The sequence below is a fragment of the Perca fluviatilis genome, chromosome 16 (genome assembly GCF_010015445.1).
Source record: "Perca fluviatilis chromosome 16, GENO_Pfluv_1.0, whole genome shotgun sequence".
Taxonomy (NCBI): domain Eukaryota; kingdom Metazoa; phylum Chordata; class Actinopteri; order Perciformes; family Percidae; genus Perca; species Perca fluviatilis.
Window position 1 is genome coordinate 27,203,852 of NC_053127.1, and position 24,363 is coordinate 27,228,214.

The following is a 24,363-nucleotide window of genomic DNA, read 5'->3' on the forward strand; positions in this document are numbered from 1 at the left end:
GGTTTGACCTCACAGGGTTTTCATCAGGGCAGAGATTCCTAAAACATTTTTAATCCTTCCACCTTCAAGCAGCCGTCATTGCACACATAGTGTTAGGCAAAATGTAGTGCTAGATGATGTAGATTTGTAGTGCATTCTGTATTTATCCACCCACTCTGTCCTTTATAAGTCTCCTGACCCCGACACTTTAGAAGCAAGTTGAGTCAGAGAGGTTCATAGTGCAGCTGGTTTTGACGCAGCGAGAGATTGTTTGTGGAGGATTTATGTCAGACGCTGCAGCGTCGTGGACTCTAAAGGTCTTTCCACTGAAGTCGCCCTCTCCTCACCGCCTTGTTAAATCAGCCTTTCTTTCCACTGAGTTTGCCTTTCATCTGCTGACATGACAGAGCCAACGCTGACACCTCCATGCCAAAATGCATACATTCAGCATAAGGAACGTGTCTGTAAATTCACGCGCACAAGAGTTAAATGAACTTCCAGAGGTTTTCGTTTGTAGTTTGCGATGCTTTCAAACCATAGTTTCTGTATGTCTGCATGTACCTCCGTCCACTGTTACTCTGAGGTTTCTCCCTTTTTCCCCTTCTTAAAATGGCTTTCCTCATTCGACTGGAGAGTCTAAGGATAGTTGTATGAGTCAAGTTGTTAATTTTGGGTTGTATAAATAAAATTGACTTGACTAGTTTTTTGCTTTTAGTTTTCTTTTTATCCTCCTTGTTATATTTCTTCTTATTTTCCATTCAGCCTTTCTTTAGAGCTGACATTATTTTCTTCCCTTTGTCCTCTCTCTGATATGTTCCTTTCTCTGCCCATATTAATGGCTTGTAATTGTGGTGACCTAGAAATACAAGCCACAAGCATAAATTTACTACACTTATTTATTTTCCCTACACTCTTCCAAGTCCTTGTCTTGTAAATTAAGTCTGACCTACATGTCTGATATAGGCTAGGAGATTAGCAACCTGAAGAGCTAGCCTGGATTTTGCAAGATTAGCTTTGCAGAACTGTCCCGCACAGATCTGAAGATCCAGACAGAGAGCCTAAAAAAGAAAAGGGGGATAGCAAAATCTAGAGGGAGGCTGACAAAGTGGAGGATGTAAAGTCGCATCTAAGGGTCATGAGCATGGTGAGAGATCATGGCGAGTGAACTGTATTCATTAACAAATACACACAAAGCTGTAGCTGAATCATCACATCTGGATTGTCATTAGCATTTTCACTTTTATTTTCTTTCTCGTAGTCAGGGCTATTGATTTTTCTAAACCGCTTGTCTTGATGCACGTCTTTTTTTAACACCATTTTATATTTGAACCCCATGTTCTGTCGGTGCTAAACTGCTGTTACCCACTGAACTATGTGACCTGTAATTAGAATCAGCCGCACAAGCAGCATATTGGCTCGTCTCAGCTCCACATCTACGGCTTTTAGCAGATCAATAAAGAGACAATGGCCAGAGAGAAGGGGAGAAAACTCTAACACTCATGCAAGAAAGAGATAAACTGTGTGTTTGAGGAAGTGGCTTTAGCATGAAGATAGCGGAAGAAAGAAATGAATAGAATGAAGCAGACTGAGTCTCCCAGTGAAGCACAGACAGAAAGGGTCTGTAGTCATCAAGGAAGTGGCTGGATAGCATTTGTTGTTAGGGGAGGGGCGGACGTAGAGGGAGGGCAGACCTCATCGACCGAGGTGGAACAGTGGCACACACACACACACACACACACACACACACACACACACACACACACACACACACACACACACACACACACACACACACACGGCGTACACACATACTCACACCAGGAAGCCCAGCAGAGGAAGGGGGTGGGGTTGTGTAGGCGGCGTCCTCTCTCTTTCTCTCTCGGTGTCCAGACGACTTGCTCTGAAGGGAAAACACTGATGTGTCCAGGCAGGCCCTGAAGAAGGGGAATCTCAGGCCGAAAGAGAGAGAAAGAAAGAAAAAGAGAGAGGAAAAAAAAAAAAAATAGTTATCATGGAGGAGGAAGAGGAGGAGGTGCTGTGCTACTTGGACAGGGTGCTGCAGGAGGAGGAGGAAGATGTGTTTGAATATGGAGATGGGGAGCTGGATCCCATCACTCCGTTACATAGACAGTTCAAGGTGAGACAGCGGCTAGACCGCTGGATGCAGGGGATACACACACACACACACACACACACACACACACACACACGTATGTGACTAACCAGTCTTATTAGTGTTTGGTGTGATGTGGCGTCACTGTGAGCTGCTACGTGTGCCTCTGAGCCATCTGTGCTGCAAGAGTGTGCTGTAAGAGTGTGTGTGACAGCCATTGGTGTGTCAGCGTGGCCTGATGAGGCAGCTACTCTGCAGCACATGTCTCCTTACTCTGCTGCTGTTTAAAGACGGCAGGTCTGTTTCTAATAGTAACTTCTCTGTGTGTGTGTGTGTGTGTGTGTGTGTGTGTGTGTGTGTGTGTGTGTGTGTGTGTGCGCGTGTGTGCTCCTCCCAGTAGATTAAATGACAAGCAGTGCTGCCTGCGTTGTTGTTCCTGGTCACACTTGATATCAGCTCCTTTATCACACAGAATAAGAGCAGAGGGCACAATTTCAAAAAAAACAACAACAACCATGTGGCCTTCTTCTGTATGTAAAGCGTAACAGAGAAGTGCAGGCTCAGGACAGCAGGTTGCTCTGGAAAAATCCTTTCACCGCTCATGTATTTCTCATCTTGCCTGCTCGCCACACAGTAGCTCTTTTGTACAGCGGAGGGAAAATATTCCCACTGTTGGAAAAAACAGCTTTCCTGTTTTTTCTTCTTCATCTTGCTGTGACATGTTTGTCACTAAAGGAGTAAGCTTTACACGTCACCAACAGATACTTGTTTACTTTGACAACAAAATGCATTTGTTTAGTCAAGGGCCTAGCAAGGATCTGGCATCTCAGACTTTTAAAAAGTTAAGAAATATTGTTAGAGAAGCTCTGGGATGTAATTGCAATAAATAAAATACAATGCCATTTATAAAAAAATAAATAAAAAAACAGTGTCTGAAGATGTGGACACATATGGTTTGCTGTGCTTAAAATAAATGGTGAGCTGCAGCAGTATTTATATCAAAGAAGGATCTAAGATGACTCATTTCTAGTGCTGCTTTTGTTTTGATATTTAGTCAGAAGGAACATTTTCGTTACTTTCAAGGAACACAGGATTGAAACAGGCTCCGAGGCTCCGTGTCATAGGCTTAGACCCTGCTCAATACATCAAATCAAACCAAATCCTTCGTGAACTTTACTGAGGTGATTGTGAACGCAGCTTGATAGATGAATGATGTCCCCTCACTTGGAAGCTTTCCACAATGTATTTAAAAGAGACGTGATCATTGGAAATCACTCCTGGTTCTCTTCTTCTGATTGGCTTTATAGATTGTCACTTGTTACTTGAGAGAACCAATCACAGGGAGATTAAGCATCAACATTCAGTGGGGGTGCATGGGATGTTGATGAACAGGTGTTCACATGTAACATTTTAGAGTTATCACAGATTTTGAATGTGTGACTTGAATTCATCGAAACTACTACTATCAGGACTCTGATGAAGGTGTAACCTTACTTTGAAAAGTTAGTCACTGTTATGCACCTTAAAAAATAAACTATAAATTAAGAAGACCTCTGTGTTGCACTGGCAATCTTATTACTCTACACTTGTCTTGTCCTGCCCTGGTTGCATCGGATTGTTGTGGTTTGCAGAAGCGCAGAGAACTCTCTCTTTTCTACTTGAATACTGTATGTTGTGTATTTTACAGGTACATATCTTTTAAACTGGGATGAAGTAATACTGTCTGCTTTTCTCCAGCAAACAAATTCCTAATAATCCTGTTATTGAGAAATGTAAAGTATGTATTGTGCACATACTGTACACCTGCAGCCTTGAGGGATAACATCAGTGTCAGAAGGTGGACGTGATTGGGTTAAAACCATAAGGTCATGGCCCCTTCTTTCTCTTATCGGGCAGGGCTGGTGTGCTGATATCATTGTAAGGATCTGCTTGTGTTAATAATTAATCTTCCTTTTCTGCTCTCATGGCTGTTCTTTGCCCTCCCTTAAAGTACATATAACACTTCAACGTCATTTTTACAACTCTCACTTTATTGGATTTTATATTTGATATTGTCTGTTGAGCAGCTGGAAAGTGTGACTGACAGCCTGAACAGCTGTTGACTTACTGTTGAGCTATATGCAGTTTGTTATGGAGGAATATTTATGAGGATTGCTTGTGTAGCTTTCACACCTTTTTTAAAATTGTTTTGCTCAACACATTTTTAATATGCTTTATACATACAGTGGCCTGAGCCTGACTTGTTTAAATCATATTAACACCACTGGGGATTTTTGCCATTTGGAGTATGGTGTGAATCACGCGGCAAGCATTAATATATCATTGTTATAAGCAAGGTTTTTCCTGGCTCAGGATGAGCCTTTGGGAGGGGGGAGGGGGGGGGGACTACACACTGCAGTTAGCATGATCGGCCCGTGTACAGTAAAGGCAATGAGTCTGTGTTACCTTAATTGACCTTCATTTGCCTGTTATTTCTGACAATTTGATAAAGAAAAATGTATATTATGCTTGAGTAAATAAAACCCCAATTAACAAACTGGTTAAAAAAAACTCGACTCTGGAGATAAAACTGAGATTAGCTCTCTTACTCAAGTTTATGTTTCCGCTTGTTCAACGGTTGTTTGGTAAACTGCTCTTAAACACATTTAGAGAGGATTTGAATGGCTATTTTTTATTCTGATTCTTGTCATTTTGGTGCTGTTCATGTTCTGACATGAAATGAAGATAGATTTAATTTTGTCATTTATTTCAATCAGTTCGGTGTGCACTTCCAACACATGATATACTGTAAGTTACAATTTGCAACAACAATGTACACATCCCATGATCAAAAAAGAGCAGAGAGAAGAACAATGTTAGTTCAGCTCCTTCTCTAAATAAGTAACAAGGATGGTCTACCATAGATGATCTGCCCATACTCTCAAGAGCCTTTTAAAGCACATGTCCGCACATCAAAATACACACAAATATTAAACATAAACTCATTCAGTTCATATCGTCCGACTATTTGGTCTCTATACATCCTCTTAAGTTGAATAGTAGTAACATTTGAAGTTATTTGCCAGAGAATTCCACAGTTTGACTCCACTCAGTAAAACTAAAGCATCTGCTTTAATACATATTACTGTTTAATAGTACGTGAAAACAGCATTTGAAGTGCCTTCTAATCCAGTATATACTTTGCTTTGTCAGGACTGCAATACTGTTGGACACGTTTGACTTTGTATTAACCACTCAGGTTTATGGTCTGTAGTTACACCCAAAGTAGATGAGTTAGAGACATGTGCGTCATGTGGATTGGATGGCGATAAATTGCCCGATAAAGGTGTAAATTGAAGTAAGTCTGACTTGTTCGTCTCATCCAATCTAGTATGTTTCACTGATTCCTGCCCAATGCATGATGGGATAATGTGCTATAGAATATCAACAGCAAGCATTTCACCTCAGTTTAACCTTTTTAGTTAACTTCACTGCTTGCAGCTAGAGTTCTCACCTTTCCCCCCCTTTTTAAGCATTGAGAATTCTCACTCAAACTGGTGTTTGGCAATTGTTAGGATAAAAGGATTAGTGTGTCTTGTGTTGCTCTCGCTGCGTGTTTCTTAAACACGATTAGGGAGGTGACTTCCCTGGTATTGAAGTCAAAATGCAACGACTGCCTGAAAGTACTAGGATTAGGACTTTCCCACAGAGGAGGCAAGTCATTAACATGTTTTCTGATTCCCTGCTGCTCATTCCTGCACACGTTGGATGTGTGTGTGTGTGTGTATTAATCTCATGTTTACCTGATGTGCTAACTGCATGTCTGTTTTATCCTGCAGGGAGACATAGAAAAAGGACTGGAGATGAAGAAGCTGGTGCTGTCAGGTTTCTTGGCCAGCGAGGAGATCTACATTAACCAGCTGGAGGCTCTGCTACTGGTGAGACACTCGTACACACACACACACTCGTACACACACACACACACACACACACACACACACACACACTGTAGACAAACATTTTTTTGAACTAGACAGTGTTTGTGAATAATACAGCTGGAGTGAAGTAGAGCTGGGCGATACGGAGAAAATCTAATTTCACGGTATTTTTGACCAAATACCTCAATATCGATATTTCTATATTGTAGGCTTGACTACTGGTGCTTTTACAAAATATTTACACAATGAGATTTGTGATTAATAATCATCAGTAATGTGGATATAATGACTACGTGGGTAAAGGCATATAGTAGAACAGTTAGTTTAGAACAGTCTGGTAAGTTCAGAAAATGACATTTTACTGTAATGCAGCCTTTAAAACCAGGAAAAGACCACACTTGTGTCATATTACGATGTCCAAAATTTAAGACGATATCTAGCCTAATATATTGATATAATGTCGATATATGCCCAGCCCTAGGGTGAAGATAATATGACTTTCTGACACTCATAGACATTCTCTTGTTGTTTGGGAAAAACAGCATGTTGAGGCTCATGTTGCAGTGCCGCTGCTGTGTGATTGGTGCAGGTCCGTGTGAACTGTCAGAACTCTATTAGTGGTTAATGGCCTCACTTAAAGCAGGACCACAGTCGCAGCCCTTTCCTGCAACTCTTAACATAAAATGAACGTGCTTCCCTGTACTAAGCCACTATGTCATTTCCTGCCGCTCTCAGCCACATGCCGCAGTTTGACCTTTTATATATGTCAATGAGTTTGACCGACATGAAGTCAGTTTGACATCAAACTGTAAGTTTGTTTTATGGATAGTCACACAACAGTTATAGTAGAAAACCTCTGCCACTACAGCACAAAAAGCTGTAGTTAGTAGTCAGTAGTCAGTCAATGAGGTAAACAAAAGATTGCAGTAATATGGTCAGTCTCTCAGTTCCTTCTCTTTCAACCCTCAGTGATGACACAAGATACAGTTTCGAGCAATAAAGTGTTTGTTCCTGTCCCCCTCCACTTTCAAATTGAGAGACTTTCTAACACACACTTTTTTTTTTTTTGTTGCTTTGTTGCATTTCTTTTTATATTTGGCAGTCTCGCATTGCCAGACCTACAGTGCCTTGCGAAAGTATTCGGCCCCCTTGAACGTTTCGACCTTTTGCCACATTTCAGGCCTCAAACATAAAGATATAAAACTGTAATTTTTTGTGAAGAATCAACAACAAGTGGGTCCCAATTATGAAGTGGAACGAAATTCATTGGCTATTTCAAACTTTTTTAACAAATAAAAAACTGAAAAAGTGGGCGTGCAAAATTATTCAGCCCCTTTACTTTGGGCAGCAAACTCTCTCCAGAAGTTCAGTGAGGATCTCTGAATGATCCAATGTTGACCTAAATGACTAATGATGATAAATAGAATCCAGCTGTGTGTAATCAAGTCTCCGTATAAATGCACCTGCTCTGTGATGGTCTCAGAGGTCCGTGTAAAGCGCAGAGAGCATCATGAAGAACAAGGAACACACCAGGCAGGTCCGAGATACTGTTGTGGAGAAGTTTAAAGCCGGATTTGGATACAAAAAGATTTCGGAAGCTTTAAACATCCCAAGGAGCACTGTGCAAGCGATAATATTGAAATGGAAGGAGTATCAGACCACTACAAATCTACGAAGACCCGGCCATCCCTCTAAACCTTCAGCTCATACAAGGAGAAGACTGATCAGAGATGCAGCCAAGAGGCCCATGATCACTCTGGATGAACTGCAGAGATCTACAGCTGAGGGTGGGAGACTCTGTCCATAGGACAACAATCAGCGTATTACTGCACAAATCTGGCCTTTATGGAAGAGTGGCAAGAAGAAAGCCATTTCTTAAAGATATCCATAAAAGTGTCGCTAATGTTTGCCACCAAAGCCACCTGGGAGACACACCAAACATGTGGAAGAAGGTGCTGTGGTCAGATGAAACCAAAATCGAACTGTTTGGCAACAATGCAAAACGTTATGTTTGGCGTAAAAGCAACACAGCTCATCACCCTGAACACACCATCCCCACTGTCAAACATGGTGGTGGCAGCATCATGGTTTGGGCCTGCTTTTCTTCAGCAGGGACAGGGAAGATGGTTAAAATTGATGGGAAGATGGATGGAGCCAAATACAGGACCATTCTGGAAGAAAACCTGATGGAGTCTGCAAAAGACCTGAGACTGGGACGGAGATTTGTCTTCCAACAAGACAATGATCCAAAACATAAAGCAAAATCTACAATGGAATGGTTCACAAATAAACATATCCAGGTGTTAGAACGGCCAAGTCAAAGTCCAGACCTGAATCCAATCGAGAATCTGTGGAAAGAACTGAAAACTGCTGTTCACAAACGCTCTCCATCCAACCTCACTGAGCTCGAGCTGTTTTGCAAGGAGGAATGGGCAAAAATGTCAGTCTCTCGATGTGCAAAACTGATAGAGACATACCCCAAGCGACTTACAGCTGTAATCGCAGCAAAAGGTGGCGCCACAAGTATTAACTTAAGGGGCTGAATAATTTTGCACGCCCAATATTTCAGTCTTTTATTTGTTTAAAAGGTTTGAAATATCCAATAAATTTCGTTCCACTTCATGATTGTGTCCCACTTGTTGTTGATTCTTCACAAAAAATTACAGTTTTATATCTTTATGTTTGAGGCCTGAAATGTGGCAAAAGGTCGAAAAGTTCAAGGGGGCCAAATACTTTCGCAAGGCACTGTATCTCCAGGGTAAGGGTTAGGGTTACCCTATCTCACAGCAAGGACAAGTCTATTGTCTTTAACCTGTTGGTTCAAACGCCTAACAAGCCACCTCACTGTGCTTCAGAGACAAAGACCCACCTTCACATTGTGATGACAAACCTGTGTTAGATAACCCAAAGTAAAGTAATAGAACTGGTTTAAGATTTAGATAGATTAAGAATGTAGATTTGCTTATACTGTACAGATATCTTATTATTTGTAACTATTTAGATATTGACTTCCCATATTTAAGTCTATAGCAGTACATTGTTTGTGAATACATTTAAAAAAGTATGATTTCTTACAACTCTGTAAATTGGCCCATGTGTCTAACATGTAATGTAACATAGAAATATAAATGGAGATGGAAATACATTCATCTGACTGACACTGTTGGTAAAACCTGCTCAGGGCAGTTCAGCTCTGCCTTTATGCAACCACTGCAACCAGCGAGAGGCTGACTCACCATCAGCCCGAGAGAATGGTTGTTTCCATGACGTTTCTGTTTATCACTGTAATTCAGTGTGTCCCCCCCTTCTCCCACGTCCACTCCACTCATATCTATGATTAACCGAGTTTGCGTACAATCTGACCGGCCAATTACCTGCCCTTAATTGTACTAGCTTTAAAAACCTGCTTTGACATTAGACAATAGGGCTGGGTGTCGTTCAAGAACTTTCGGTACCGATACCGGTTCCTGAATGAGATTCATTTTATCAAAAAGAAATTGCAAAAGTACACATTACAGTACACATCTTTTGTTTTATTTTCAGGCTTCTTTACAACTATGTGACAAACACTGTATTGAGGCCTATGGAAATGCAACACACACACACACACACACACACACACACACACACACACACACAAGCCCCATCTCTGTGTGTAACGTAGAGGTTTTCCTGCACGCCTGCGACATGTAGACAGCCAATCACCAGCGTTATTAGATCCCGGTAGAAGCATGCTGCATGCTTATTGGCTCAATGATGCTCGTGAGGTTTAATCCTTAGGTACTTCAACATATTCTATTGGAACTTTATCCCATTGTAGAATACTTTATATTACTCATTAAAACAAAACAAATACTTTTTGAAGTTGATGAAGAAGAAACACTACATTCTTTTAAGTTTTAGGTCTGATGTCTTACTTTCCTGTTCTTCATGTTTTTACTGTAGTTGACCTTTGTGAAAGATAGATCCTTGGTTGCGTTCACTCAGTCTGTCCGTTCTCTCCGTGTCTGATTATCCAGCCCATGCGCCCTCTGAAAGCCACAGCCACAACCTCGCAGCCCGTCCTGACCATCCAGCAGGTAGAGACCATCTTCTACAAAATCCAGGACATTTTTGAGATCCACAAGGAGTTCTACGACGCCCTCTTACCCAACATCCAGCAGTGGGACGAGAAGGTCACCGTGGGACATTTGTTCCAGAAGTTGGTGAGTCTGACGCCTGCACAGAAACTACGGTGTCTGTGTCTTTTAATTTTCCCTCTCCATCATTTGCAGGTTGCAAGTAAATGAGTGTTAAAGGGAGAATTGTCAGACACTATTTGTACTCTCTGAATCACTCTTCTAAATTACACTCTGTGTGCATAAGTGTGTGCGAGTGCACTCCCCCATGTCTGTGGTCTAAGTGCATTAGCACTGTTGCAGCCTCCGATCCATAACAGCGTCATATTTGCTCTGGGTTATGTTGCTTAAACAGGCGCTCTCAGTACATAATGTAACAACCTCATTGTTATGTGTGTGCATGTGTCTGTTTATAGAATTAGCGAGGCTCCAGGCTCAGTTATTCCTCCCTCCGCGTTACATCATTATATTGTCAGATTTGCAGCGGATAATGCAATTTGAACAGGGCTTCTCGGCACATAACATACTATAAGAGCATGTGCATATGCAGTGTGTCTCTCTTTTAGGTACTCATTAAAGGTGCCCTGCCATACAAAACCGTTTTTACTTGCATTTTTTGAAATATGTTAGGTCCATATGTGTTTGTGTTATGTTGTGAATGTGAAAATGAACTGCTACCTCCCCTGTCAGCTCTAGCCACTGAAAAGAAATAAGCAGAGAAATCAGGCCAATTACAAAAGCTGGTCAGTCTGACATCATATTGCCTGAGCTCATTACTATTCATTAGCTCACCCAATTGGGCTGGTTAAAGGATTCTGACAGCCAGGCTCTCATTGGCTAGCTGTTAGCCAATCCGATTTAAACAGCTTAGCTTGTTGAATATTATTGGGAACTGGCAGAAATCGAGCTGAGTCTTCCTATAGGCTTTCTATACCACGCTAGAATGGCTTGAAACAAAGTAACCAAGGCATTTTTTTCCACAAAAAATGTTACAGAGTCCATGGTAGAACTTCAGCCATTACCACAAAGTAATGAAATACGTGTGGCAGGGCACCTTTTAAATGTGATTGGCAAACTGTATACTGATACTAGGCTGATGCAATGTGCTGTAATAGAGACTTTCAGCTGAGATGCAAGAAACTGGACTTTTAGTAGGCAAAATAAATACACACAGAAATCTAATCTCTATAAATGAATGTGCCCATTCAGTGTGTAAAATCCAGAGGCAGTCATCGTAAAAAAATGTTCAAACTTCAGTGGCCATTTTGACCAATTTGAAAATCCTTTGGTACTGAGAGCAGTAGTGTAGCTGGTATGATGGAAGTAAATAAACCCTGGCACACTGTGTCCTGTTAATTCACCCTGACTACGTCCCACTGTGGGCAGGAGGTAACAGCATATTGTGGTTTATGATTTTCCTGGACTGGAAACTAGACGGACAAGCAAACTCTATTCAGAAAAGTGGTAGTGAACTGCTGTAAGCCTCTTCTTCCTGACAGTAACAACAGGGGTTTTGCTCTACAGTCAGGAGCTCAGAATACCACAGAAGAAAGAGAACAAAACCATGATTTTAGTTTTATTTTCATATGCTCCCATACAGTATTATAGCCATTACCAAGGTTCATTTTTATTGTGTTCGAATTCTCTTTTTTTTTTGCCCTCCAGTTTTTCAAAGTGTTATTACTGTGTCTTTTACAGCCACATTTTGTGATAGAATTTTAAAAGATAATAGGCAAAAATCTATATTACCTTACCTTGCATCATTCCACAGCAATACATATCTACTGTCATTGTGGATTGGATGTTAAATAAGTATTGAATTAGCTGACTGAAACACACACAAAAAAAACTTTAGTTCCTACTTGCCTGACACTTATGAGAGATGTAGTTTTAGAACTCTCCCTTCAAACTGTATGACAATAACCGGATAAATGTGATTTAACTGATGTGGGATCAGCGATTAAACATGTTCCGTATTCAGTGTGCGCCATGTTTTTGGATCTTAGGAGATGTAATTTATTCTCGCTAATGAGCTGTGAGTTAATCATGTCCCATAATGAGAGATCCTGTGACATTTTGCCAAGTCATGAGTACATTGTTGTTTTGACTGAAGCACAAGAGTAAGTGTGATGCCAGCTCAGACAAATAAACTCTTTTAGAGCCAAGACTTCTATTTTAGTCTTTTAAGAAGAGCAGTAACTGTATGAAGTTGCTATTTAATGAAATGTAAAATATCTGGCTCTACTGGCCTGTGATTCAGTGTTTGTTTTAGTGAGCTGGCAGCTATGATTTAGAACCGGAAGTAGTTTAAAAATGTCACAGATTAAAATAGAGAGTTCATGTCTGTGCAGGGGACAATATCATAGCATACAGTCGACTGCAGGCCTGATCTGATTATCATCTTAGTTTGTCACCACATCTTTGGGACAAAGTCATGGTGTCCCATTGTTTGTTATCATAAGGTTGAATGTAAAGCTGCATTTACATGCATCTGGTGTGTTCATTCACACCCCAGTGACTCAGCTACAGATTGTTTAACAGATGTAACAACTCGGCTAGAATAACTGTGTAAATTTCATGCCATCATTATGAGGAACCTGTCTTATTCTGATATGAAACGGGGCTCCCTGCCTTGTAGACATCTTTCGCTTTTGGTTTTCAACACCACACAGAGGATTTCAGGTACATTTTGACATCTTTAAAAAAACACGTCAGCCAGGGTTATTTATTAGCAGTAACCCACTATGACTCAAAGATTGCAACTTCCAAATATGCAGTGGGTATTCAAGACAACAGAATAGCCTGAAGGTGAAGGCAATGAGGTTATAATAATACAATATTATTAACATAAATAAAGCACAAGAAACCGTTGAAACAGACTTCCGTTTAGCAGTGTTTCTCACTTTAGCACTCAATGAACTAGCATCTGGTTTGAGCCTAGCTAAGCTAGCTAGCTGGTGGTGGAGTGGCTAGCTACAAGAAAAAACTGAATCTGTAACTACTAGCTACTGCAGATTGTCCACTACTTAACTCCTATGTGTTTACAACAAGACAGTTGGGTGACCAAGGAGACTAAGGTTAGCTAGCTAACATCTCATCACAAAACTGACCAGCCGTAGTGGCAAAATAATAACTTACCAGTCACAACACCACAAACAATCAGTGTATGTTTAAAAGCACACTTTTAATATGTTTTTGGTACCTATTGAGAAGTGTCCATAGCACGAGTGTTGAAAACTTTCAAGTACCGAAAGTTAGCGTTGAATGTCTGGTCAGATTCTTAAACTTGTCACTTATTCTTTGGGGTGATATTTCCTTTTTTTAAATCATAATTCTGTTAATTTTGGACTGTGTTCTATGTAACTAGTTTTTTTTTGGTTTTGTACAGCTTTGAAATGTGTTAGGCTAGCAACTCAGGGAGATTGATTAAGCTTATATTTAGTAGCAGAGAAAATGAACAGATCTCTCATTTAGATTCTCACCCCCCTCCTCTCTGTGGACCCCAGGAGTCGCACCACCAAGTAACACCTATTAGTGTAGTCATCAGCTCCCATCTGTGCTGCGTATATGTACGTACATGATCATGTCATGTGGCAGCTAAACATTTAGTCAGAGTTGCAGTGTGAGAGGACAGATGGCAGTGTAATTATCTGGTCTATTCCCTACTGCTCCTTGTCAGCAGCATGGAGGCCACTGAAGCAACACAGAGGGACAGAGTTACAGAAAGCAGACAGAAAAGGGATAAAAGCCAGCCACGGTTTCAACTTTTCTCACCTTTTTCAGATAAGAGTACTGTAGGGCTCAGCTGCAGCCCGTGACTGCCAGGATCACATTTGACAGTCCCTGGAGGTATTCCAGGGACTTTGATAATTTGGTAAGTGGGAAGGGTTTAATCTTGCAGCGGCCATGGCTCTGAAGAGCTCTTGGCCTGATAAAAACTAATTTTAAACCCATTTCTGAAGACATGCATCCATCTTTTGACACCAACTCTAACTGTAATCCATATATGATGTTATTGTGGTAAGTGGATTACTGCTAGTGCTTACCCATTATAACCCGCGAGTGGCGTTGCTAGCAATGGATGGCAATGTTGGTCGGTTCACCACTTTGGTCCAGACTGAAATATCTTAGCAACTATTGGAGTGAAAGGTCCCAGTGTACAAGCCTAGACTTCGGGATTCTTTCTGCTTTTAAATCTGCAGGAGTGCGGAACCTGGGTGTTCTTGTGGACCAGTCCTTAAAATTTGATAAACATATTTCATCGGTAATCAGCTCTGGTTTCTTCCAACTACGCGTATTGTCTAAAATCAAGGGCTTTCTCACCACGAGAACTCTGGAAATGGCGGTTCATGCATTTATCACGTGCCGGCTAGATTACTGCAATTCACTTTATTGTGGTATATCTAGCTCTCAAATTGCCCGTCTTCAGTTAGTTCAAAATGCTGCGGCCAGACTTATTTTTAACTGTCGCAAATATGACCATATCACCCCTATCCTCAAATCTCTACACTGGCTGCCCGTTCAACAGAGAATAGATTTCAAAATCCTGCTCTTTGTCTTCAAATCTTTACATAACTTAGCTCCCGTTAACCTATCTGAACTTATTCATCCGTACACTCCTACCAGAAGCCTTAGATCACACGACCAGTTTCTGCTGGTAGCTCCTCGTGCCAGACTAAAGCGGAGAGGGGAGCGCGCTTTTGCGGTGGCAGGGCCTCGTCTGTGGAACAACCTGCCTTTAGAGATCAGAACGGCCCCCAACCTTGCTATTTTCAAGTCGTTGGTAAAAACCTACTTATTCTCATTAGCATATTGATTTCCTCTTTGATTGGTCCTTCTTTTGTATATTTGAGTCAGCGTTTTAAGGTTGCTCTTAGCCTTGTTGTTTTTATTTTGTGTTTTTCGCTTTGTCTTGCTGGTTTTACGTTTTTTATGCTTGCTCTGTAAAGCACTTTGGTCTGTCTAGCGGCTGTTTAAATGTGCTATATAAATAAATGAACTTGAACTTGGATGCATTCCCACAGAATTTCATACATGATGCATGTAGACATTTATGGTCCCAAGGATATGCAGCTCACTGACTTTGATGATCCCCTGACCTACTGTATGCTCTAGTCTAGTGCCACGTGAGGTTGACATTTTTGGCTTTTAGTGAAATTTCTAAACAGCAATTGGATGCATTGTCTTGAAATGTGGTACAGGCAATAATGTCCCCCTCAGGATGAATTTTAATAACTTTTTTCATCCTTTAACTTTTCACCTAGCGCCATCATCAGGTCAAAAAGGCAATTGGAATTTGTCAAATACTTTGGTTTATGACCAAATACTTGCATCCCCGTCATTGTACTTGGTGTTAAGTGCTCATTAACAGATGTTAGCAGGCTAACACACATTGTCATTGTATACATGTTGGCTTGCTGATGTTAGCATTTAGCCCAAATCATTGCTGTGCCTAAGTACAGCCACACAGAGATGCTAGCATGCCTGTCGAATCTTAGTCTTCAGGACCCAATCTTCTGCTCTGGCCGGGCAAAGCAGAGAAAGGGGAGGTAACCTTGCTCCTTATGACCTCATAAGGAGAAGATTCCAGATCGGCCCATCTGAGCTTTCATTTTCTCAAAGGCAGAGCAGGATACCCAGGGCTCGGTTTACACCTATCGCCATTTCTAGCCACTGGGGGACCATAGGCTGGCTGGGGGAATGCATATTGTTAAAAAACCTCATAAAGTGAAATTTTCATGCCATGGGACCTTTAAGCTTATTTTGGTTTAGGTTTATTTTACTTTAAGATTTGAATTTGTTAGACCAGACAGAGATGCTTGTTATGATTGAGTATTTGTAGTGAAATCTCCTTGGTTTCATTGTCCTCTGCATTCGTTAGTCACATGAGTGTGCACTACTGACTGAAGTTTGAGTGTGAAAGATCAAGAGGGAACTATGTTTATTGGCAACAAGAGGAACTGTGGCTCATTGTAGACCACAGAGTGCTGCACGTACAGCATTTGATGCAGTTGATGAGAAACTGGGATTTCCCTCAGCAAGTTAGTTAGCTGCTGTAGTCAAGCAGAATACGGATGCTGCTAATTGCTAAATAGTCAATCTCTAAATAGTCATCATGCGGATGCCAGCCACTTTGTATACAAGTGTTGAGTAGTTGGCTGCATTCAGTCTTTCACTATATACGTAGCAATTATATTATTATATATATTATTGCTGTGTTTGTCTTTATTCATAACCATATTATAACCATATGACTAGTAAGGCATCCTCTAAAATAACATCTAAACAAAAATCGAACTGTGTGCTGTGTGTTGCATTCATAGCTGTAGAATCCTGCAGAAGATATTGTTAGAAACATGGTTTGCCGGCAGCATGCTGCTGTCCAACGTGTCGCTGAGGATGTAAGTTATTTACAGACATTTTTATCTCCTAGAATGTGTCTATTTCTAGTCAAGACTCTAGATTCCCCTTTTTTTTTTTTTCTCTCTCTGTTTCATAACCTCTCTCCTGTTTTTTTTTCCCTCTTCATCTTCTCCTTCCACTGTCTAACACAAGCTGTTTTGATGAGCCACTTTGACCTGGGATCTTGTTGTTTGAAGTGTAGGCGCTATGCTCGGAGCGTTGCTCAAAGTCCTGCGTCGCAGTGATGGACGGAGCTGGAGAGGTGTCATCCTGCTCACAGCGTGTCCAAGAAACATGATGAACTGATGAAAATAGCACGATCATGTCTTTAAGTTGGGTTTGTACCTTCCAGCAAAAAGTCAAAAATCTCTATCTTTGGAAATGTGATCACGCATGAGGTTTCTCTCTTCCATTCAAGGTTTTGGTTTGACATGACGGAAGTCTCCAATTATGATTAGGTGATATACAGACAGTGACACTTGTTTGGCTGACTTCTTGTCTGTGTTAGTCTATATATGTGGCTAAATGTTTTTGTCAGTATTTGTTGTATTTTCTCGCTCATGTGTTCCCATGAAGAATGTATTGATCTACAACATCTTCTTTTAAGTGTCATATGAGGCCTCATGGTTCCTTCATGTCTCCTCTCCTGTGCCCAACTCTCCACTTCACACTGTGAGGGGAAGTGGAAGGAGAGGAAATGAAAATAGGGAGGGAGGGGGTTCAGGAACAAAAGTAACTCATTCACTCTATTCAGCTGAATCCAATCTTGTTGCTTTAATAGGGTGCAGTCAGCTCTTAAGCCTAGCCATTCTGGCATAGCTGTAGCAGGATGCATATTCATGCACTGCTGCTCTGCAGCTTGTGTTACAATGCACATACAGTGCAGCAGCGAGAGAGGGGCTGTTAATGAAAGGGGCGAGGTAAAAGAAAGTGAAATCGGTTTCAATCAGTTAGGGGGGTAATTTCATGTATGCTGATAGAGCAAAAGAGCGTCTGCAGTTTTGAAGCCTCCAATCCAGGCAAAATTCTGATGGGAATATAAAATAATTAATCTGCCAGAGCTGTATATGTATTTATTATAATGATGTGACAGTATGTATGTAAGTGATATTTCAATGCAAGTTGTATTCACTTCACAGTGTTTTGGTTTACTGCCATAACAGACTTGTTTTGTGTTGTAATGGTAAATTACATTACATTTAGCTGACGCTTTTATCCAAAGCGACTTACAATTGCTATATACTGTATGTCAGAGGTCACACGCCTCTGGAGCAACTAGGGGTTAAGCGTCTTGCTCAGGGACACATTGGTTGATGTATCGCAGTGAGAATCGAACCCGGGTCTCCGACACCAAAGGCATGTTTCATATCCACTGCGCCATCACATCATGTATTAGAGCCCGACCGATATATCGGTGGGCCGATATTAGGCATTTTCCAAACTTATTTAAAAAATTAAATAAAAACGGACGAGACCCCCTTCAACCATGTTCTGAGCGTTGGCGTTGCAGAGTTTGTCCACCAGAGGGCGCTCTACAACGTCCCTGTTGGCAACACTCGTATTTAACCCTTTACGTTTCATATCTTAAGTTTGTATTTTTATACATTTTATTTATCAGAACTTTAATATATTTTGATGTTCCTCCTAAGTTTATTTTTAAGCTGCATTATTTTAGTGAGGACTCATAACTACAAATAACTAATGTTAGGGAAATCTGTTTGTTTTGTTACGTATTTCTGGATAATTCTTTTTTAAATATATCTGCTGATATATGGGATTTTTAAATCTCCAAATATTTGTATCGATATCAGCCTTAAAAATCCCTTATCGGTCGGGCTCTAAAATGTATTTAGTATATGTATTGGACAGTAAACCAGTTGCTCATTGGTTCTGAATTGTCCTTTAAACAATTCACACCAAATGAAGAAGAGAAGAGAGGTTGAAGCCACTGTCATTGTCTCCCACCAGCTTGTTTCTTCTGTACCTTAATGCCTCTTATTCTCTCTCTTTACAGGCTAGCCAGCTGGGAGTGTACAAGGCCTTTGTGGACAACTACAAGGTGGCGCTAGAGACGGCAGAGAAATGCAGCCAGGCCAACGGCCAGTTCCAGAAGATATCTGAGGTAAGTTCATCCTCCAAAAATGATCAGAGACTCAAGGAGCGGTTGGAAGGATGTAAGGAAGACATGTCTGAATAGCATCAATGTAGCATTCAATTCTGGGCTTTTGTTTCTTTTCGTAATATGAGGATTTTGTGTCATTTTGTCACGTATTCAAAGTAGCTGTATGTTGCATTTTTTTTAGACATACTGTAATTAAACACAATAAAGTGCTTAGACAAATGCTCGGTGCTTGACAACACAGTTCTTTTTTTCCCCATTCTGTACCAATGAAGCTTATATGGGAAAAAATCTGTAACTGTATTTTTAGGTTTACTCCCATGTCATATTACTAAGTGAATTAATAAACCAATCTATTTTTCGGTCTTAAGGCTCTTAAACCATCATTATGTTAGGTTGAAGTGAAGGAGTAAACAAATGCTCATGGAAACAACAGCACAGAGGGAAAGCAAGGCAAGACTAAACATCCTCTTTTTGACAGGAAGCAACAGTGTTTATGGGAAATGTGGTCTTATTTTGAGGAACACTAGTTTAAAATACAATTAACAGATGTGTATTTATGTTAAATGCTACACCGCCACATTTAAGTCTATTCGTGTCTAGTGTAGGTCTACTGTAGATCAACATTGTGTCAGCACAGTGGATATATTTAGTATGGAGAGCTGATGTGGAGCAGGGGTGGTGTTCCGGGGTGTTAAAATCCTTCTGATTGCTTTCATGTGTTAGATAGATAGATGTTATTACCAAAGCATCTGTGACGGAAGTGATAACCCTGATAATGCCAAACCCACTCTCACTCCCTTGTTTCCATGCTAGCTCCTTCCTTACATGGCTGTACACACATAATTTGCACAAGGGATAAATCTCTCTATTGGTTAATGTACTGTACCTTTAACAACAATACGGAAGCAAAGTATTTATTATAGTCATGGAAATCGCATTGGGATCTCTGAATTCTCTGGAAACCTCTGTGCTCTCAAGTTTAAATTCTATGTAGATAGTCACCTTTTAATTTGTAAATTTAAGTTATGTTTTTGACCTTTTACCACCCACTTGCATTGTAGAACTTTCACAGATTGCTTGCATGAAATGTTACATAAACGTGTAATATATATGAATCAGTAGATGATACTTTTCTGCAACTGTGCTTCTTTCCCCAAAACAACGCCCTATTGTAACACTAATCCAAGTACAATGCACAGCCGAGTACACAAGTTTAATCAAAATCTTATTTAATATTTCACAGTCGTGCTTTAGAGGTGTGTCTGTGGTTGTAAAATATGATTTACTGTGAGGTAAACTTGTGACGGTTGCATGGTCCAGTCTCATTTGGTCTGCTGCACTGACCCGGTTCTTCTTCATTAGTTCTATCAGCCTCGCCCAAGCAAGCAAGTAGGGAGGGAGGGTGTGTGTGTGTGTGTGTGTGTGTGTGTGTGTGTGTGTGTGTGTGTGTGTGTGTGTGTGTGTGTGTGTGTGTGTGTGTGTGTGTGAGAGAGAGATTAAGTAAATCAATCATTCCATTCCTCTGTTTCTTTCAGAACCTCAAAGTAAAAGGTCCTAAAGACTCCAAAGATTGTACCACAACTGTCTCAATGGAGGGTAAGTGTGTGTGTGTGTGTGTGTGTGTGCGCGCGCATTTCCCATGTACGTGAGTCTAGGCTGGCTTTCTGCTTTAAGACTCCAGTCCTGCCCCTTCTACTTGTGTATGCAGTGGTGGGCTTTGGGAGGCAAACTGGCACTTGTGTGAACACTCCCCCACACACACTCCCTTGCTCTCTCTCTCTCTCTCTCTCTCTCTCTCTCTCTCTCTCTCTCTCTCTCTCGCGCTGTCTCTGCCTGAGAAAGGAGGCAGTGAGCAGGAGAACATAGTGAGGAGATGAGGGACATGGAGGTGCTTCTGGTCCTCAGACTGTGTTGTAACTGCACATACGGTAACGACTGCATGATATGAGCTGCCGCCGTTCGATCTAGGCAACTTGGAGTGTTGTTTTGCCTTTTTTTTTCTTTTTTTTTAATATGAGCCAGGATGTCATCGTCGATTCTACGGTAGAGTGGTAGTATGCTGCGTTTGTTGTAAAGTTGGGACAGTTATTAATAAGCTGATTGATTTGGAAAACCAGCATATCTGATTTGGAGCTTTATAAACGGACGCTCATGATGCACAAATAGTAACTGTCTGCTAATGATTTCAAACCTTAAATGGAATTAGCCTTTTTCTTTTTGTGTGCTTGCTTAGGGATGATGGGATATGCAGCTCACTGGGACTGGCAGACTGCAGTTGTTCATGTCTTTTAACATCCAGAGAATACAGGAGGACCGCAGCTTTTTTGTGTGTGTGTGTGTGTGTGTGTGTGTGTGTGTGTGTTTGTTTAAAAGCAAGGCATGTTTAGTCTGTATGGACTGCTGGCCCCAGACTGCTCCTCGTAGAGATTACATATCGCCAGAGGATTGGAAGTCTGTGTTTGAGTGAGTTTATGTCTTAGGGAGCTCGTACATGATGAGCAAATGGTGTGGCTTTTTCAGGCTGAGTGAGAGAGAGAGTGAGAGAGAGAGAGGGAGAGAGAGAGGGGGTGAGTGTTCATATGTGTGTGTCAATTTTCAGCATCATGTACCTGTGACTGTGTCTGTTAATTCATGCACTGCAAATGAGGAACAACCCAAACATGCCGGTTGTATAATCACATTAGTTTCTCATCTTTACTGCTGAGACTGCACTATATTATACTAAACTACGATCTGATTGGTTTGCTGTACCATAGGTTGCCATGGTAGGTAGTGTTAAGTAGCATGAAGCTGGTGTCATGTTCCCTCAACAATCTGTGTTTGTCAGCACCCAGGGCGCTTGCTTTGATTACGGTTTGAATTGGGGTTCCTTAATTACCTGGCGAGGTAGTCGAGGGATTTCTCTAGGTCAACTCCGAAGCTACAGCTTCCGTCTTTTATCATGCTTCATCCTACCTTCCTTTCTTTCCTGTACTCATCCCTCCGTCTTTCTCAACTTCCATATGATTTAACCGGACCACAGCCAAGTGAACGGACGCCTGCTTTTGTTCATTTTCTTCATTGAAATAATCAATTTGTCAGACTTGTTTACATATTGTACTGTATAGCTCACTGTTTCATCTGCCTGCCGCCTCCTAATAAATGGATGCAAATAGCAACACAAGCGCTAAATCAAAAAAAGCTTCTGACATACTGTTTTACATCTAAATAGGGACTCCTGCTCCGCACTGCGACCGTTTTCTCTCTATTTTCTTAATCCGTGGCGTGTATGTCCTCTCCCTATCTGTCATTCTGCCTTCTTTATTTTCCCTCTCTTATTGCTCTCGCTCTGTCCTTGTCGTCCTCTGTCATGGTTTATGCCCAACATTGAATGTCCTGCCAAATGAAGCTGGCAGTCCCTGTGTCCTAGCTGTAGACGTGTGTGTGTGTGTGTGTGTGTGTGTGTTGTGACTATTCAAAGACTTCTTAGACCTCCTTTAGCAAAGATGAACTATCTGTCAGTCACGGCGACCTTAAGAACAGGACCAATCAGAGGCACCTCGCTGTGACAGGCCATCGACTTCCAATAATCTGCCTCACTCTGTCTGAATCGCTCTCTTCTCATCCTCTGACACCCTGACTCTTGACTGCACTTTAAACTTTGCTGTAAAAGCATCATAATAATCATACTGACTTAAGTGATCCCTTAACTTTCTATCTAGCCTTATCATCATGTCAAAATGTGTCCAATACACATTTATGTTTATGACCAAATAGCTGCAAAACTCATGAAATTCAGTCTCACTTGTACTTTGTGTTTACTGCTAATTAGCAAATGTTAGCATGCTAAACTAGTGAACAGGGTAATTATTATTTATTATTATACATAGTCAGTCTGGCACGCCCCCAGTTTGGAGAAGCAGACAGAAGTAGCGACTAAGCAATGTACTGCTATATACGAGGCCACACAGCAAAATGTTTTTTAACCACCTAAAGAAAAACAATCAACCTCTGTTTAACTGTACACTATCTTTAGAACAATTTCACCTCTTTACCTTGCTGTTATATCCATCTATAATCTCTTTAAAGCCACCTCGCATAACACGGAAGTAGCTGGTCTACCACTGCCTCACTAAGTTAGTTATTTAGAACACCAAAGTCACACAACAACACAAACAACCTAACCAATCGAGGCAGCGGTAGAGCAGCAAATCCTGTTAAAATGACTATTTGTCAAAGGAGTCTGATAACAGCTACAGTTTTGTCGTATTCAAACTGGGGGCATGCCGACCGCAATTTACTGTAGGTAATATACCAACTATGGATAAGATCTGAGCTATCCCTTTAACTTCAGCATTGTTAGCATTGTCATTGGGAGCCAGTTAAAGATGGACCAACAGATCCCGTTGCTCTGGATGGAGACCAGTGAAGGATATTAGAAGCACTTTTCTGGTGATGGCTGAGCGTTACTGAACAGCCTCCAACTGAGCTTGAAGACGTAGATGTGACGTGAGCAACCTGTCTGAAAGTTGGAAGTCTTCTGGTAGCTGTGCCAAGAGAAATCTCAATCATTTCCAATCTTACAGAGACGGAGAACGTAGGTATACAGTATGTAAGGAGATAACATGGGCACAGGCTAATTATTGCTAACTAAAATGCTAGTTAACATTAGTAATTAAACTTAAACGGCTAATGTAAGTCGAAACTGCCTGCGAGCTTCTCCTGTACTATATGGTAATTCCTGTACTGTGCGACAGTAAGTCGCGTGGTTATGATACAATCGTTAGCCTATTTTTACAAAAACATCCGTTACGGAGCCATAACGTGAGCTACGGAGCCATAACGTGAGCTACAAGGTAGTGGAGCCTTTTATACATTGTCGTGTTTCTTTAGAAATAAACAATGGACAAATAGAGTCTTTAAACGCTTCAAATATGAAGTTATTCACTGTCAAAATGACGCCAAAATGAATGGCAGTCAATGGAATGCTAATGGCGGGTGAGTGCTTGTTAGCATCAAAATGGCGCCATAGGAGCTACACTTGCCAGACGCTCGCTTACCCCATTGTTGGGAGCATGTTAGCTGGTATGGCTGTAGACTCTTGTTTCCAAAGGTACAGTAGAATTATAGACATGCAGCAGAAGTAGGACATAAATAATCAATAGAGCTGATGTACTGACTTGTACAACCAGCTAACTCACAACTGGTGTACTTAAATGTGCCGTACTAACACCTGAAACTTGAATTTACACCCAAGGTGACCTAAAGTCCCCTAAACTTTTCTTAAAGTAGCTGTACTTGAATACAAACCTGCGTGCGCACACATAATTAGAGGTGCTGGCAGCCCTTGTAGTCGATGCAGGTCATGTAGTAAGTCCTCCGGGAGGTAGCCGTATTGGTTCAGTGAGCCAGGGCCATTGATGGAGGCCGCATAAATAATGACCAGAGGGTGGAGAAACCTCAAAGAGCATCAGCAAGGCCCTCTAGAAGATTCTCTTTGGTCTCATACAGTAGTAGTAGAGTGTATGTGTGTGTCTGTGTGCATGTATATTGGAGCACATGAGGGTGAGTAAAGTTTAATGAGACACAGCCTATCAGTGGATTTGGACATGTTCCCTGTAGGTTTCTGCTCTGGCCTTTTCATTTCTTGTAGTATAAAGGAGGAGGCGAGAAGAAAGGAGGATGAACACTTAAAAAAGTAAAGCATACTGAGGGAGAGAATTGTGAGATAAC

General features: G+C 41.2%; 1 protein-coding gene across 4 annotated transcripts in view; it reads left to right on the plus strand.

The window, feature by feature from the left end:
* The window catches only part of abr (ABR activator of RhoGEF and GTPase), a 152,417-nt gene that overhangs the window by 67,835 nt on the left and 60,219 nt on the right, over window positions 1–24,363 (plus strand). For 3 of the 4 annotated variants that reach the window (XM_039776722.1, XM_039776724.1, XM_039776723.1), the window contains exons 3-6: window positions 5,911–6,009; window positions 10,029–10,214; window positions 18,544–18,651; window positions 20,187–20,247. In XM_039776722.1, the coding sequence (XP_039632656.1) occupies window positions 5,911–6,009; window positions 10,029–10,214; window positions 18,544–18,651; window positions 20,187–20,247 (454 nt within the window). Of the gene's footprint in view, window positions 1–1,973; window positions 2,117–5,910; window positions 6,010–10,028; window positions 10,215–18,543; window positions 18,652–20,186; window positions 20,248–24,363 lie in introns of those variants that run through there. The other variant, XM_039776725.1, reaches the window with a different exon arrangement.